The 19,013-nt window shown below is 38.8% G+C and overlaps 1 protein-coding gene across 1 annotated transcript in view; it reads left to right on the top strand.

The window, feature by feature from the left end:
• HDAC9 (histone deacetylase 9) overlaps window positions 1-19,013 on the top strand; it is an 828,595-nt gene that overhangs the window by 619,739 nt on the left and 189,843 nt on the right. Inside the window, exon 18 of the mRNA XM_036327963.1 lies at window positions 17,477-17,584. Within this exon, the coding sequence (XP_036183856.1) occupies window positions 17,477-17,584 (108 nt within the window). The remainder of the gene's footprint in view (window positions 1-17,476; window positions 17,585-19,013) is intronic.

The raw sequence follows: 19,013 nt of genomic DNA, 5'->3' as shown, positions 1-19,013 counted from the left end.
GAAAAATTAAAACATACTTGAATACATTTGAATATACAGTCATCTACTGATTGCCACTTCTGACTGTCCAGAAAACATAAAGCCTTAGGTCAAACAGAAGTTTAGAGTTTACACAGGAAATGGGGCTACCTAGAGAAGGACTCTTGCTACAGCTTCTCTGTTGTGCAGCCTGAAATACAGCTACGTCCAGCCCCAATCAACCTTTCATTCTGATGGAAAAAACTGCACTTGCATTTTCCCTTTGTCGTATTTCTACCCAGGATAGTTCCAGGTCTAGATAGTCATCCTGTAACAAACTAGTAGTAGTATATCATTATCGGATGTGCTATCATGAAGTATTTTGACAGTAAGTTGAGTGAGGCATGATGGCTGAATTTTCAAATAATAATTTTTCTTTCAAAATCCAAAACAAAAATACAGTGGTTTTTGGAGTGCTTGAAACGGCAAGTAGTTCATGGCCCACTTTCTAGGAGGTAATCATTCCCAATCCCCAAGCAGACCCCATAGCTTCTGCCTTGTGGGCCAGCACCTTCTTGTTATTGTGCAGGCTTCATTTTAAATATAAAATAAGTAAAGTCAAGGACTTTACATTCTAAGCAATGGCTCACTTATCTTAGAAACAAAGCATATATTGAATCATTGTTTATATGAATACTAATGAGACTATTAAAAGACTAATAAAAGACTATTAAAAGAATGATATATATCCAACTCATTTGGTTAGTTTATTCTGTTACATTATCAATAATATGATTTGCATGGCCTCTAATATTTCTGTGGACACATATCTACATATTCTTTATATGGATCTGTAAAGATTTCTCAAAATGATCCTACACTAGTTTGAAATGTAAGCATTTAAGGAACTAAAAATACAAGGCCTGCAAGTAGTGAAATTTGCTTTCAAAGAGACCACTTTTTTACTTAACCTGTTGCCTCCCCTTTAAGCATTTCAACATCCATCCATCCATCCACTTATTAAGTAAACATGTACGAGAGACTCCTGTCTGCCAAGTATGGAACAATCTTTAGCCTCATGTTTTTCTCTTACATTTTGATGTGTTTTTTTTCCCTTTTTGATTCCCACTTATATCTCATTATTTTTATCACTTTTTGTCTATGTTAATACTCTATTTTTATTTATCAATTTAAATGAGAAATACTTGGGAGTTAATAGAGATATGCATCAAAGGTAATCAGAATATGTGGATTCTTAGTTGAAAAAGATTGAGAGTCATTTCCCTAATGAAATATTTCTAAAGATAGCTTGTCTCAGCTTTCCTCGGCAAAGGCCTCAAGTCTGTATTCTGAAAGCTAGCAAGTGCAGGTGACAGCATCTGGCACTATCCCATTAATATCAAGTCATAAAGAAGTCAAATGCCAAATACTAATTGACACTAGTCTCTGTGCCTTTGGATTTAATATATGCACAGCTTCTCTTGGCTATCACAGATTAGGGCAGGATTCATTGATTTTCTTATTCATCTATTCATTTGCTTACAAAATAAATATTTATGGAGCGCTTATTATGTGCCAGGAACTGCAGGTACATCACTGAACAAAATTTTATCCTGATGGTTGAACTTATATTCTGGTGGGGGAGACAGATAAGCAAATACACATTGTGTAAATATGTGTGTGTAATGATGAATGTTACAGAGAAAAGAAAGCAAAGAAGTGGGTGTGGCATGGAACTGGTGGTTGCTGGGATATGTTGCCCTTTGAAGACTGGAATTGATGGGGGAGGGATAGTCTGGGAGTCTTGGCTTCTTGTGGTGACTAACTTAAAGAAGGACACAGGGAATAATGAGATCTGTACCCAGGGCCCGAGGCAAGATGATGGGAAAGCAGTTAAAGCTTGTCAAGACTGCTCAGAGTTCTTAGTCCCCATCTTCACATCTGCCCATGAAGATGTGAACAGCCAGGGGTAAGGCTGTCCCATCCAGAACACACAGAGCTCTTGGCCTCCTTTTTGGCTGCTGGATTGAGTTGTGGTGATGTGGGGCCGGCACGCTGGATTTACAGGCATAGCCTGCAATCCTGCGATCTCCTTTAAGATCTGACCTTGGGGGTCTGGAGGAGCTTGAGGCTAGGGGCACAGTTCAAAAGGACTCAGAGATCTGTGCCTCAGCAGCAGATCCTGGGCTGTGAGACATCTGGGTGGCTCCACATCTTAGCAGCATTACGTGCTTTGGGGTTCCCAGTCCCCAGGGACGTTATTCAGACATAGTTTCCTGTATAAATTGTGCAGCTGCAAATTAGATACAGTATTCTAACACCTGCCCGTATTCAAGTATAATGAAAATGCCCTGACATTTGCATGACATTTCCCAGTGCCTTTTCATGTTCATTTTAGTGGCTTTTTGAGTAACACTGTTATGTTGTGGCCTCAGTTGTCTCTGGCTGGTCCCTGCTAATTTGTATCCGAGTTAGAAGATTCGGGGTAACTGATTTGTTGATCCCCTTAGATTAATGCACGGACCAAAGGGTGGTGACTTCTCAATTTCTTCAGGATTATTTCTACATAATGCAAGGAACTCCAACTTTGGAATCTGAATTCCAGGGACGTTTCTTACTAACAACTATCAGTTTCCGATCCTTAGTATCTTCAATATTAAATGAAACAAACCAATAAAAAATGTCGACTAAGTTACTTAGGACTGTTCTCTAACCATATAAGTAATATAATAACTCTTAAGTTGGACCCTAATGGGGTTCAGATGATTGACTTTAATGAATTATCTCTTAGGTAGAGGGACAGGTGAGATACCTTGGCTTAGTCAGGGGCCTAGAGAACTCTTTACTCTCTTGGTTCTCATATAAAACTGGTCTGGTTCACATCCTCACATCAGAAACTATTCTCTACATACAGCCTCCCGTAAATACATATAAAATATATATAAGCTGCCTTATATATTTTAATCCTTATAGCAATCCCAGGAGTCTGATTGTGAAAGTTGTAACTGAGGCTTCCCTTTCTACAGTAAAGGAAACTGAGCCTCAGAGAGGGGAGTGAGTTGTTGAAGTCACACAGTGAGTAGGTGGTGAAGTCGAAATCTGATTCCCAAGCTCTTCACCACAATGCTGTGCACACACACTCTCCATAATTTCAACCTCATCTGATTGTCAACACTCCTTTCCCAAATGAGAACAGCCCTAGCCATAAGACAGCACAATTGTTTATTTTGCCAAAAGCGTTCTGTTCTTTATTGAAATTCCTGTAAAGTATGAAATCCGTGTACTCAGACATGATTAATCTGGGGTAAAATATTATGTAGCCATACACAGCATTTCGTCCCTACCTAGAACACTGAAAAATCTCTGCCTTTGGACCAAACCACTGTGAGATGAGTTAGCGAGGACTCATTTCACACAGCAACCGAGTCAGAGTTAATTGTATTGAGCTGCTCGGGATAGGAATGGGGTTCTAACACGCACTGTTTAGAGAATAAAAAGGTCAGCATATTATGAAATACCATTTATGCAATATGTACATCAGATTAAATGAAGAAACAGTAGGGAAAATGTATTATTTGGCTTTATCTCTGACTCAATCTTGGAAAGACTGAACAGCAGGTCACCGAAGCTGTGAATAACAGTGGTGACTCCAAAATTCCTTGACTGACCACATAACCCACAGGAATCCATATATTATTTGGCAAATCCTGTAGTTCACCAGTATCTTAAGTAAGGATCCTTCAAATCTCGAAGTGTAACACTTGGCCACAACAAACATGTTCCTCTATTCTTGTCACTGGTACATAAATAGTAAAGAATATGTTTTTGGAGACGGAGAAATTGCACATGCAAGGTCAGTAGAGCTTCCAGAAAGCAGCCGATCACACTGTGAGGCGGTCTGTAGAACATCAGCACACACGGCATGCCCCTCGCCTCCTCCAGCTGCTGCACTGATAGTTAACGCCTTCTTTCCATATGGAATTTCGGTCACAGTATTCATTCATCATATCCATGGTTTGGCCTGGAATCTGGAGGTCCTCCCCGTAGCTGCTCTTTCTTTTTCATCTCACCATGACTAAAGCAGCTAAGGTGTGGGCATTATAATCTACAGGGATCCCAAGGGAATGTGCTGTCATTTATGTGTTCCTTCCAGGGCTGAACAAAAGAGCGAAAGCATGTGGGTTCACCCACGCATTGTCATCATAAATCCATCCCAGCTCCATTTCAAAGGTCTCAGGCTTTTAGCAGAACATCTAACATGAAATGAATATATGCATCCAAGGAGCCGGCATGTTGGATCACGTGGGCAAAGGGAGGAACGCCCATTGTCACAGGCTGCAGAGCCATCTGAAGAAGAATACACTAAAGAATACCATAGGGCCTCAGCTCAGAAAGATGACTTTCATTAGTATTCTACAGGAGAGAAAAAGCGATGGTCATCGGACACTTCCTCACGCTGACAAGTGGCCCTAATTAGGTCTGGTTTTGCAGAAAATAAATAGGCTGCTGTCTCAGGGATATGATTGAAAAGCTCTTCAAAGCTCTGATACCCTGCAGTCTCATCTGGCGTACCTGCCCAACTGATGTTCTGCCACTAGCATCAGGGCACCTTAGGGTGACTTGTACCAGGGGAGGGGGCGCTGTTTTCAGAAGCCACCGTGATGAAGCCCATGGGCAAAGAACCTTGATTTAGAAATTAGAACATTTGGATTCAGACCCCCCCACTGTCATTGCTTCCGAAGTCTTTCTCCAACTCTGCAACACTGAAGTGTAGATTCTGATTCAACAGAATTGGCAGGGCCCGAAATTCTGCATTTCTCACAAACATGCATGTGATATCAGTGCTGCTTACCCATGGACCACACTTTGTGTGGCAGGATCCTATATGATCAGGAATGGGCAAAGCATTTGATATTTCTGGGCCTCGGTTTCTTTACTTCTGTAAAATAGAGGTGATTAATGAAATGTGCTTATCATCCTCTTTGGGGATCAACTATGGCATACTTGGGGAATTGGTTGACTAAGACTTAGAATGCAATCCATCTCCTTTGTGCCAATAGTTATAGGATAGGAAAGTTTCTATAAGGGGCAGGGGTGAACTATGACAACAAAATTCCAGGGAGGAAGGGACATTCCAGATGTTTCTGAATACCAAGCCAGGGAAGGGAGGCACCTAATGCTGGCAAATGAGAGCTGCAAGTCCCGGTGTAACACTAACTAAATTATACATGTATTGCAGGACCTGAATGGGGTAGAGTTTTTTATATCACATTTTAGATTTTTAGCCACATTAAAACCCTGCCAAGAAATTGAGGGTGGGCAAATGTAGGTTTACAGGTGTGGGTAAAATTCTTTTGAGTTAAAAGCTGTTGTAATAATCATAACCTGCATGTCTTTTATGAACAACTATAAACCTATTTTTGTGCACCCCTGTATATCACTATAGAATGAATTTTTCTCAATTAATTAATTTCCTTGACAAAAATTCATTATAAGCATCTATTATATGTCAGACCCTGCACCCATGGGCCTTAACACCAGCCTTGATGGGATATCATGAAAAAGAGATCTATAAATCAAACAATTTAGAAAAACTTTTTAAAATTTATATCTTAGAAATTATGTCTTGGAAATTAAATCAAGCTAAAATTATTTTAGTGACTTAAAAGATATTATATAATTTCTAACTTACCAAACCAAGATGCTGTATGAAGAAATATCTAGTCCACAATAGATGATTTATTTAAAAAATACACTTTACCCAATGCAATACAGAAGTTGAAAATATATTCACTTTCTCTCACACTGAAACTTTTATACATTAGAGGCCTGGTGCACGAAATTCTGCACTCAGGGTGGGGGGTCCCTCAGCCCGGCCTGAAACCTCTAGCAGTCCAGGAGCCCTCTGGGGATGTCCCCACAGGAAGCAGGCCTAAGCCGTCAATCAGACATCCTTAGCACTGCCATGGGCGTAGGAGAGGCTCCCACCACCACTGCTGCATTTGCCAGCCATGAGCTAGGCTTCTGGCGCACTGACCACCAAGGGGCAGCTCTGCCAGGGGTGAGCGTCTGCCCCCTGGTGGTCAGTGTGCATCTTAGCGGCCGGTCATTCCACCATTTGGTTGATTTGCATATTAGCCTTTTATTATATAGGATGGTTAAAAGGGCACAGAATCAGTACTATGATGAAAAACCTTTGTCTTTGTTGAGTCTGGTGTCTGTAGGGAGATTTTTAGGGGTATCTGATTATTACTCAACTTCAACCCAGTTAGTCAGAAATTCCCTGTGGCCCTAGCAGCAGCATGAAGCAAGAGCTTACTAACAATGCTTACTATTGGCTGAGGAGTTTTCTCAATTTTCAGGGTGAAACATTCAAAACATCCTAGGAAGAATCGTGTACCACTTAGCCATGCCCACTTAGTGCATGTGAAACCTGTTCTGTTAATGGGCATAATAATACTATCTTTAACTCTGGAATATTTCGGAAAGGAATCAACAAGCTGCGCTTATGTTATACAAAGGAGACTGTGCCCAAATTCCTTTTCTTTTAAGTCATTCTGTTTCCCTGTTAAATACTTTCACATCCACTTTCAGTACAGGTAGCTTAATTTCTATCATGTGCAGCTTTTCCGAGCATTAGCTTTGTTTCAGGTGCCAATGATTGAGCTACACTGGATGTGCTTGGAAAAGGTCCACATTCATTCAGGAAACTGTAGTTGAACTAGATCCATATGTAGCTTTAAAAAATGTAGTGTTCTGATTGGAGGTAGTTTCTGGCTTCCAGCATGATCACATATGATTTTGCTTTTGATGTGCTGTGGAATAGAAAGTAATGTTGGAACCAAAACTCTGGGATCATTTTTTTTTCATACTTACCATTTACTGAGAACTTCCTACTTTCACCTTTGTGTTGTATTATGTTAAGCACTTTACATGCATTAACTAATTTAATGCGAATAATAATCCTGTGAGGAAGGTAGTATGATCTCCATTTTTCTTTTTTGTTATGTATTTTTATTGATTTCAGAGAGGAAGGGAGAGGGAGAGAGAAATAGAAACATCAATGATGAGAGAGAATCATTGATTAGCTGCCTCCTGGATGCCCCCTACTGGGGATTGAACATGTACCCTTGACCGGGAATCAAACTGTGACCTCCTGGTTCATAGATCCAAGCTTAACCACTGAGCCACGCTGGCCAGGCTCCATTTTGGAGTTATTAATGAACATGGCTAAGTGTGAACAGCTTGTAAGTGGAAGTGGTGGTTTTCAAGGTCTCTAACTCTAAAGTCAACAAATATAAATATGGTGTTATTGAACTTAACATTGATGATTCCCTTGCCAAAGCTACCACCCCCCAAAAATGGGATAAGGTAAAGGAAAGTTTGTCCAAAGATTACTTCCTTGGGAATTCTATTATAAAGTTTATTAGAAAGCCTGTCAGTTTCTCCAAATCCTGGAGCCTCTAGATATAAAGTATTGGTGTAATACTTAGATAATTATTGGTAGTCATTGTATCTTGGTACAACTTATCTTGATAAGGCTGACTTATTAATAACACTCTTAACACATCCTATTTTTACCTCTAGTTTCACCTTTTCTTTCTTCCCCTCTTACCCAAATAGAGTTCTTTCTTTGTACAATTTGGAAGAAAAAGGGCTTTCTCTATGAACTTAACCCTTCTCAAATAATGGTATGTGAAGCATAAGATTTTGTTTGTTTATGTTTTATTTCCTACCCATTATAAAGCAGAACTTTCATAAAATGCATTAAAATGAATTACTAAAAGTGATTTACAAAATGAAAAATTCAATTATTTTTATTAGATTCAACAGATATAAAATTATTCTAAACAGATTGCTATAAAAGCTTCTAAGTGCTTGCTTGTTGTGGACTGGGAATACTCTGAGGACCACTCTGGTTCCCTGGACCACACTTTGAATAGAAATATTCTAGGTCAGTGGATATTGAATTTAAATTCAAAGATATCATATTTGAATTTAAATCTGTCATCTTATTAGCTTCCTATTTTGTCTCATCTGCGTTTGTTGTTGTTGCTGTTGCTGTTGCTGTTGGTGGTGGTTGGTTGGTTGGTTGGTTAGTTGGTTAGTTGATTGCTTTCCCCTTCAATATCTTTTTCTGCCTTTTGGATTGAATATTTTTAAAAATTATTTCATTTTAATTCCACTTTTGAATTATTTGTTGCACCTCTTTATTTTTTCAGTAGTTTCCTTAGCATTTACACTTATTAACGCTACCACTGTCTACTTTCCAGTAGTTACTCTACTGTATGAATAAGAATCCTTCGGTGGCGTTGGTGGTATAGTGGTGAGCATAGCTGCCTTCCAAGAATCCTACAGCAATTTATGTGCTTTTGTTGTCCTACATTTGACTGTTTGTTACATGTGCCATAAGCCCCACACATTTTTATTTTAATTTTTTGCTTTAGGTAGTCAATTACCTCTTTTTAAGGGAACGGAAATAAGAAAACGTCTCACATGTGCCTGCGTTATTATCATTTTTAGCACTCTTCACTTCTTTGTGTCAATCCATGTTTCCAGCTGGTATTATACTACTTTTTTGTCCTGGTATTTTAATAATTTATTTTACCAGTTTTTGTAACTTAGGTGTGATGGCAAAACAATGGCATGGCTTTTATTTTCTGAAAACTCTATTTTTATCTCTTAAAGTTATTTTAAAAATATTTTTGGCTTATATATAATTCTGAGTTGCATTTTTTTCCCTTTGAAAATGTCATTGCATTGTCTTTGAGCTTGAACTTTTTCTATTAAGAAATCTGCTATCTTCCTTTTTTCGGTTTTATGTAATGTGTCTCTTTTTTCTGACTGTTTTCAAGATTTTTTTTTGCTGAGTTTTCAGCAGTTTGGTTTTTCTCATATGTTTATAATTGATTTTTTGGTACGTGTTTTTTTTTCTATTTATGCTTTGAATATTTTAGATCTGTGGTTTCATTATTTTTGAGAACTTCTCAGTCATCTCTTAAATATTTCTTTTGCCTCATTTTTCTCTCTTTCCTCCTTTCAAGAATCCAGTTAAAATGCTTAACAGTTTAGGTTTCTTTAGCTCCCAAATGATACCCCCACATTAATATTTTTTCAGCATTTTTCTTATTATGAGGGTGAGTACATCATTCTTTGCATTTTTCTATACCCTAAATAATAGAGAAAATTTAGACCAATTATTCTTAAGTTGTGTTTACTAAGTGAAAGGCCATGAGGTTATTAATTATAAGAAGCCCATGAATTCATTTGCACACCCTACATGGTCTTAACAAACATTATGTGTCCAAAATATGAAGCTACATTTTGTTTGTTTTTGTTTTTGAAGCTACATTTTCAAATTTTGCTGCAATTAATATGGTTCAAATGAATTTAAAATGATTGCTGAATTATTTATAATTTTTGCCACTATATATTTTCTCAAATGACAATAATGCAATACAACTCTATACTGCTGTGAATATTTTTAGCATTTACTTGAAATGTTAACCTGAGCATCCTTGCTCCAGTTGTATCTGCAGGCAGAAGCTAGAATCCTTTATAAACTGACCCCGTGTAATGACACACTCCAAGTGCCCCACCCTAAGACATCTCCTTGAGTTAGGCTGTGATCATTGTGTACAAAGCACCAATCCAGCTAGTTCCTGTGAGACACTGTTTTCCCTTTCCTGCTTTAGAATTTTTTAACTTTGTGTAAAAATAAGTCTCTCTGGACAGCAGAAGTTATGTATTGGCAGCCCAGCATCCATATTGAAGAAACAGGTGTTTTTCTTGTGTGTGGTGTGTGTGTATGTGTGTGTGTGTGTGTTTAAATATATTTTTATTGGTTTTAGAGAGGAAGGAAGAGGGAGAGAGAGATGGAAACATCAGTGATGAGAGAGAATCATTGACTGGCTGCCTCCTGCACGCCCCGCACTGGAGATCGAGCCCACAATCCAGGCATGTGCCCTGACAACTGTGACCTCCTGGTTCATAGGTTGACGCTCAACCACTGAGCCACGCTGGGCAGGCTTGTGTGTGTTTTTTTAAGCCTGGCTGACAACTTTTTAAAAGTGTATTCTCAGTATTTATAATTGAAGAATTGCAACTAGGGTCCCATCTCATTTTCCTGACTTTACATTACATCGACATTACTGATCTGGCACCAGAATTATTTGAATTTGTGGCTACTGCTGTAGCCCTAATCTGTACCACTTCCATATATGGGTCTCTCTAGGCTTTTTTTTTTTTTTGTACTTTGTCCCTGTTCATAGACTCCTTTTGTCTACATTGGTCTTGTTACTGTTGTTTTTTAAACCATAAATTACATGACAATGTATATTATCCAGTGTCAGATCTATCTTTGGACAGTTAACTTACTTTGAACTTGGATTATTTTGTGTAGTGTATGTTACACTTGCATTTTGCTCTCCATTTTTTTAAAAATATATTTTATTGATTTTTTACAGAGAGGAAGGGAGAGGGAGAGGGATAGAGAGTTAGAAACATCAATGAGAGAGAAACATCGATTCAGCTGCCTCTTGCACGCCCCCTTCTGGGGATGTGCCCGCAACCCAGGTACATGCCCTTGACCTGAATCGAACCTGGGACCCTTCAGTCCGCAGGCCGACGCTCTATCCGCTGAGCCAAACCGGCCAGGGCTGCTCTCCATTTTTATGTGGCCATTCTCAGAATAAAGTACAACAACCACCAGAATAATCAGCCCTGGCAGGTGTGGCTGAGTTGGTTGGGGTATTGTCTTATACACCAAAAAGAGGCAGGTTTGATTCCCAGTCAGGGCACACACGCCAAGTTGTGGGTTTGATCCCTGGTTGGGGCATGTATGAGAGACAACCCATCGATATTTCTCACACTGGTGTGCCTCTCTCTTCCTCTCTCTCTCTCTCTCTCTCTCTCTCTCTCTCTCTCTCTCTCTCTCTCTCTCTCTCAAAACACACACTAAGACCATTCCATGAATACCCCACAGGTTATTTGGAATAAGAGGTGATGGGGCACTCAGCATCTTTCATTTCTTGCTAAATCCAGATTATGAATTTTTGATCATTTAAATTCATGCACCTAATTCTGGGTGAAATAAATAAGCTGTGAAAACTGTAGGTTTTGACATATTGTACCCAGCTTTCAAATGCTCAGAATCTGTTTCAAAGGAAGTGGAAGGGTGAGGATACTCAGAAGTGGCGCTTGTACATTTCCACCCAACCAAGTGAATCCTGGCTGCTCGAAGGCACCAGGCCCTCCATGTGCTCCCAGCCTCCTGTGTGTAGTGACAGACCCAACATTCTCAGGAACCACTTTCTCAAGGACCGGCTTTCAATAGGTAGAAATTGTCTGTTTCTTTTATTTTCTTTTTTCCTTCTTGGTATGGATGCCAATAATCATCTGATGTCCTTGATCTTTTATTTTGCCACTGATATTATATAACTATTTCCTTTTTGAGGCCATTAAAAGAAATTGCAGTCCCCTTTCTTTGATGTATTAAGGAAAGATAAGTGGAGATTGGAGCAAAAGAATGAGAAGAACTGTCAAAGGTTTTTCCTGGCTCTGTCACTAACATTTGTGAAACTGAAGAAATGGAAAAGGGCAGAACAATTCTTAACATAAGTTTATATTAGTGTTGATTCTATTCAGTAGACATAATCATTTGGGTAAATTCTGAATAAAAAAACAACAACACACACACACAATACTGACAAAAATAATTCTTGGTTGCCTTCCAAATAAAAAGCAAAAGAGAGAGCACAGCTTTAAAAAGGTCACAATGAAAATATAAAGCATTTTCCTCCCTGTTCCTTCTGTCTCCCTTCCTCCACCCTCTCTGGATTCGCTCTCTGCTTTCCCTCTTTTCTTCCCATTCCTTATTTCTATTTTCTTTTTAGTGTTGCCATATTCCATAAAGGATTGTAAGCAGCTTTCAAAACAAATAAATATGAATCCTGTGTGTGTGTGTGTGTGTGTGTGTGTTTATAGAGTAGGTGTGGTAGTCATTCAGAAATGAAAATACAAGGAGTCAGGGATGAAATTAGTTTCCTACAGTGTGTGCTATAGTAGCGACTATGTTTATGAGAGAAAGGCCACAGATTTGGCTTTGCCGTTTCGAGCAGCCAATGTGGAGGAGGCAGCACTGTTGCTTAGATGGGCCTCACTTTCCCAGGCGTGGCAGGCATTATTGACATTTTGAGTCAGATACTTTTTTTTTCACGCTGGCCTGTTGCATTATGAGATGTTTAGTGGAATTCCTGGCTTCTACCCAAGAGAAGCCAGAAACACATCTGCCCCTCAGTTCTGACAACCAAAAATGTCTCCAGAAAACTGTCAAGCAGCTCCTGGGGGACAAAAGCACCCCACCCCCATTGAGAGCCTGTGCATTAGAAGAATGGCACACACATTACAACACTGGGAAAAGCCCAGCCAGTCCAGATACAACTTGTGGCATTTGAATTTGTTGAATATATTCTAAAATCTTACATGGTGAAATTCAACACTTTTAATATAAAACATTCATATAGGTCTTAGCTAATTCATTTCATTAGGGAAATCTTTGATTCTACAAATATGGTTAGGATGTGTTTTAAAATCATTGTATTTTTTACTTATTAGATTATGATTATACTAGCATAAAAATCAATATGAGTTAATGCTTATACTCTTTTTTTCTGGGTTCTCATTCCAACTCCACTAATTACTAGCTGAATAACCTCTCTGATTTTCAAAGACACAACTGCTTAATAGTAGCATGTATGTCAGTGGTTATTGTATGAATTATGTGTGTTAATATAGACAAAGAGCTTTGCACAGTGCCTGGATCTTAATAAGTACTCTGTAATCATGAGATGATAACTAAAATAATTGTCATTATTATTTTTTATTAATAAAAAAGACCATAACTTTGTAGAGTAGATTAATATCTCTCTATATAAAAGGCTAATGTGCACACTTACATGTGTACACACACACACACACACACACACACACACACACTCATCAGGCAAAAGAATGAACCAGCAGACCAAAGAGAAGTAAATGTGGTGCATAGAAAAAACAAAGATAAAAGCACATAGATTAGATTTTTTCCCCAAATTATAGTAGTTCTGGCTTTAAGAATTTGCCTTGCATGTCTTAACAACTGTAACAAGGTCTTAGTAGCCAGCTAGTGTAGTTAGCAGGATTGCTTTCTGCTCCACTATGATTTCTTTCCCCTTTCTTGGCCTAAAGTATTGCAATTTACATTATTTTCCATATCCAGAGCCAACTCTGTGGCACTCCCTTAACACCTCTACTTTCAACTTCCAAATGCTGGAGCACCTGTCTTCTTACAGTTATAAGTCCTTCTGGTCTCTCCTTCCACCATTTTTGTACTCTGTCTCAGATTCTTCATCCTGTTTTCATGTGCTCCTTTGAGTGGAGTCTTTCTTGCTCTTTCCGTTTTCTTTACAACCTGTTACATCCCATTCCATGCCAGGAGCCACTGTCAGTCAATGGAGGCAGCCGCCCTCTCTCACCCAGTTTGTTTGTTTGTGTGTTTGTTTTTCCTGCTGACAGCAAATCTTGGCAATAGTCGGAATTAGAATTCTCATATGATTTTCTTCTTGACACTGTCACTAATATAGGGAAAGGTTTTTGGCAATCTCTATAGCAGGCGTCCTCAAACTACGGCCCGTGGGCCACATGCAAATACAAATATTGTATTTGTTCCTGTTTTTTTTCTTCTTCTTCAAAATAAGATATGTGCAGTGTGCATCGAATTTGTTCATAGTTTTTTTTTAAACTATAGTCTGGCCCTCCAACGGTCTGAGGGACAGTGAACTGGCCCCCTGTTTAAAAAGTTTGAGGACCCCTGCTCTATAGCAATAGAGGGATAGAAGGGGAGGAGAAATACATTTCACCATTGAATATAGCAGAAAGTAGATTTGAGAATATCTTCTAGCAACAGAGATTATTCTTGAACCTTTTTTTAAAAAAACCTTTTGGGTTATTATTAAATCATAGCATGGCAAATACACATGGTTAGCTTTTGGTAACTAATGGCCCTGAAACACCATTTGGAACACAATTTCTTGGGAAAATATGCTTATAAATTGATTTATAAACAAGCTTTTGGAATATAAATTTGCTCTGGACTACATTGTGTTCCCCCCCCAAATTCACATGTTGAAGCCCTAACCCCAAATGTGATTGCATTTGCTAGGACTTTCAGAAGATAATTAATGTTAATTAAGGTAATAAGGGTAGGGTCCTAATTTTATAGGATTGGTGGCCTAATAAGAAGAGGAAAAGAGAGCTATCTCTCTTCACTTGCACTCGCAGCAGAAAGGCCATGTGAGGACATGGTGAGGAGGCAACCATGTGCAAGCCAGAAAGAGAATTAAATCAGAATTTCAAAGAGAAGTTGAATTGGCTGGCAATCTGATGTTGGACTTTCTATCCTCCAGAACTGTGAGAAGTAGATTTCTGTTGTTTAAGCCACCTATTCAATGGTATTTTGTTGTGGCAGCTTGAGCTAATACAAACCTGTTCATAAATTAATAATTGAATACAGTTACCATTATTGAATAGATTTCATTCACAGAACTTGATCATTGTTACCATTTAGTTATAAGCTAAACACTCATAAAACATACATTCAAATGGTATTTAGATAAATGTTTTTATGTTTAAATATCTATCTATATAAAAGCCTAAGTGACTGGAATGCTGGAATGACCAGAACGACCGGCCGCTATGACTAGCACTGACCACCAGGAGGCAAACGCTCAATGCAGGAGCTGCCCCCTGGTGATCAGTGTGCTCCCACAGCCAACCTTCCATGGCCAGCCAACCTCCCGCAGTCCCTCCCCCTATCTGGCAGGCCCCGGCCAGGGGGAGGGGTCGTGGGAGGGAAGGCCCAGGCTGGCAGCCAGAAGGCCCCAATCGTCCCTGATCGCCAGCCAGGCCTAGGGGCCCCACCTGTGCATGAATTTCGTGCACCGGGCCTCTAGTATAAAAATAAATGGATGACAAATTTCATAGATTCCTAAAGAGAAGCTGTTTAGGGATAAGCATAAACTTTGGATGTGGTCAAAACCTCAAGCATCCATTGAGCATCTATGTGCCCAACACTTTTTCAGTCAATAGCTATATCCTTATTAGAAAAGTAAACTTCATACTCTAACCTTAGCACCTATTACATTGCAGATGCCCAACAAGTGTTAGCTGAATTTAAAAAAAAAAATGAATATTTTTATTATTAAAGGTTTATACACAAAAATTGATGGCAGAGAGTATTATCTCTACAGGGATACTTTCAAGAAGATAGAAAGACATGGACAGGAAAGTGGATGTCAGATAAACCTGTGTGTGGCTATCTAATGTCCCTTATTATATGGTTAAACATACATTGTTCTCAGCTGTTGCAGCATTTTTCTAATCAAGTGTAGTGTTTATAATGTTTGGAAGGAAATTTTTTACTGCTTAAAAAAGAAAAAGAAAATTTACAGTGTATTCCAATATCAAGTTAAAAGGGTGTAGGAATCCTTTGTGGTTTTGAGTTACCCATTAAGTGTTTTTGGCTTATTGATTTGTTTTATGTTTGCTTGTCCTTACAAATAATTTGAAGTCAGATTGGTGAGAACTTTTTATGACACCTATAGCTCTATAATAGTTGGAAATTGGTTAAAAACTGTGTGATGCCATGCAAATGTTGGTTGTTACTTCAACTTAAGCATCTTCTGCAAGGCTAAATCCACATGAAGCTCAAATAATACTTATATAGACTCAGTAAAAAATGAAACTTTCAAATTGAGGGCAAATTATTAGGTTTCAATGTCCATTTGATGATTCCTCCACTTTTTAGCTGATAGCATTGACCACGAAGATGTTGACTAGGGCATGGGCTGAATGTTCTTAGAAAGTAAGGCTATTTCATCAGTGTGGTAGGGTGACGGGGGCTGTTAGAGGTCTGTGTGAGGGTCCTTGGGCCTGCTGAGGCCCTCTCTAAGCCACAGTGCGCTCATTCAGTAAACACTTGCTAGGCATTACAAAATGGTGTAATGGCAGCCAAAATAGTAGCAGCTAACATTTGCTTACCACTTACTTATTTAATCCTCACCTAAATTATAAGCTGATGGTACTTTAAAAAGTTGCCATTTCACAGGTAAGGAAAACACGGCACAGAGACATTCATTAACTAATTGCCCAATGTCGTTCAGGTTTATGTCCACCATGATTTCACCCAGACAGTTTAATTCCAGAAACCTCTGTCTTCACCACTCTACTGTTGTTGAGAGGATCTGAATTTTCTATTTATTTATGTATTTATTGTTCTCATTTATTATTTATTTATTCATCATTCTTGACAGAATTGAGGTTGGTAAGTTTCTCATGAGAAAAAGCATGTGAAAAATGCCTAGAAAACTGCTTAGTGCATCGTGAATATGTGTTATTGTTATTTATTGTATTTATATCATTAAGTCTCTTTAATTCTTTATAAATATCTTCATTTTGTGTGGGATTTTCCTCTTTCGACCTGTTTGAGAAGTCTTAATATTTAAGTAGTCACAAAAACTATATCGTATTACATAGTCTTCAAGTAATTTGTCCTAAAATTAGAGACTTCTGCCATTTGATACTATTATTTTTTATATTAGGAAATACTTTGTACATAAAAATGTAACATATATGATAATTATAAACTATAACTATTGTGTTTTTCTTGTCCTTGTTATGTGTGTTCCCTTATGGCACATCATTTTATAGTAGTCAATCCAAAACATTGGTTCATGCTTTGTTTTGATAATGTTCTCTAGAATAGAAGCAACCATGTATTTTAATGGCCTCTCCAATTTTAATAAAACCATTTGCACTAAGACCAACTGCCAAACTATACTGAATGTTAGAAAATTGAACCTTACATTTTGAAAAACAGATTGCTCCTTGCGTTTGTACACTGTGAATATGTTTAAGTGTGAGGACCACACACCTTCTGTTAGTTGGAGAACCTACTGTGGTTACTACTTCCTCCTCACTGATTGCTACTGCTACCTGCCTAATAATTGTCTTTGGCTCTTTGTAAACCAGGTATATGAATTTTCCCCCTCTGGCACTTGCAAATCCGATTTTTATGTATAGCTAAGTGCTCTTAGCTTTTACTCTATCTACGACGGGGGCCTGGTTTCTAGCAGGCCTGTAACGACGCCAGATCTAGCCTATGTAATGCTGTTTGTAATGAGAAATCTAAACAGGGAATGGCAGTGAGGCATGGCAGGAATGTGTTTCCATTGGAGAAGTCAGTGTAGAGAGAAAATATAAGCAAAGCTGTGTCCAGAAGGCCTTTTCAGCTGGCCAAGACGGAAGACTAATGTTATTGTACATAGGCTGTTACTGTGCCAGCCCTTCCTCACAAATTTGCTTTCTTTCTCTTCCCCCCTCTCCCCCACCCCCTCCCCCTCCCTCCCTCTTTCATCTATTCCTTCTCCTTCTCCTTCTCCCTCGCTCCTTCTGTGGGCTCCGCGGACTGTTTGCTCAGGTGGACAGTGACACCATTTGGAATGAGCTGCACTCGTCCGGGGCTGCACGCATGGCTGTTGGCTGTGTCATCGAGCTGGCTTCCAAAGTGGCCTCAGGAGAGCTGAAGGTGAGGTCTGGGTTGCATTAAGTGTGGGAAATCCAGAGAAGAAGCTGAAACAGAGCTGTTGTTGTTTGGGAATTGTGGGGAGTGTGGTGTGGTAGGAAAAGGAAAGGGGCAGAGGGAAGAGGGCAGGGAGATGGCCACTGAGGTGCGATAACAGCTAGTGTGTAGGTAGGGAGGAGCTGATCCAGCTTGAAGGGCCTTCCTCTCCTTAGGGAAATCTGCGGTCAGGGCACACTGGTGTGTTTTTAAGAGCATAGAAATGGTGAGTAATGCTATGGCCCAGGTTAAAAATACCCCGTCTATACATATCTGTTCTGCCCTCCTGGGATTTTCTTTTGAAGTGATTTAAAAAATATGATTACTGAGTACTGTGTATAAGCTCAGAATACCACCCAGAGAGAAGGGGGATGGTGGAGAAAGGTAAATACCAGACGGGAAGGATTGGGAGGAAGAAGGAAATTGTTGATTAGAAGGGTAATGATCCAGAGTATGTTTTTCCACGAAAGAACTTCAAAAATGAGCTACGCTTTATTGTTCTTTTCTTTTTTATGGTCTCTTCTTTTCTACATCATATGAAAAGAACAATGTCCAAACCCAACGATTCCCAGTCTAAACAATTTATAAGAACCAGAGACCTGACAGACGTTGACATTTTATTTGGTATTTTAACAGTGCTATTTAAAGGTATGCTGTGCATCTTGAATGCAGTTGCCCAGTAAACTTTGTTGGTTCTAACATGGCTTTTTAATGCACTGGTTTACACACTTCGTAATGAAATCTGGGTGCTGATGGACTTGATATTTTTAGCAATTGTGGAGTTTAAAGGAAACATATTGTGATCAGCAACATAGGTACTGTGAATTTTGTTAATCTAAAATAAAGTCTAATTAGGATTATTATTTTCTTTTTTAAAAAATTGAATTTAATGGGGTGACATTGGTTAATAAAACTATATAGGTTTCAGGTGTTACAATTCTATAATACATCATGTGTATATTGTATTGTGTGTTTACCAAGGATTACTTTTCTCTATGTCTAATGAATTATTATTCTATTTCACCTGACTATTCCACTTGCGATTAAAAATTCAGGTTAGGAATGTATACTTTATAATGAATTATGTCTCTCAGAAGACTTTGCTCTAACTTTTAGGAAGTCAGAATTTACAGAAATGTAATTTTGATATGATAGGCTATATTAAAATATATATATGCCTCCTGGGCAGTTGGCATGATTAGCATCAGGTCATTAATGGAGTACGTACTTCTCAGTCTTTACCTTTGGTAATGAGCTATTGAAAAGAGGAAAGGAGCTTGGCCTGTGTTGCTCAGTGGTTGAACATTGATTGACCTACGAACCAGGAGAACACAGTTTGATTTCTGTTTAGGGCACATGCCTGAGGTTGCGGGCTAGTCCCCTGTGGGGGCCATGT

This window comes from Myotis myotis, unplaced genomic scaffold (genome assembly GCF_014108235.1).
Source record: "Myotis myotis isolate mMyoMyo1 unplaced genomic scaffold, mMyoMyo1.p scaffold_m19_p_11, whole genome shotgun sequence".
NCBI lineage: Eukaryota > Metazoa > Chordata > Mammalia > Chiroptera > Vespertilionidae > Myotis > Myotis myotis.
This window is presented reverse-complemented; position numbering and strand designations above follow the sequence as displayed.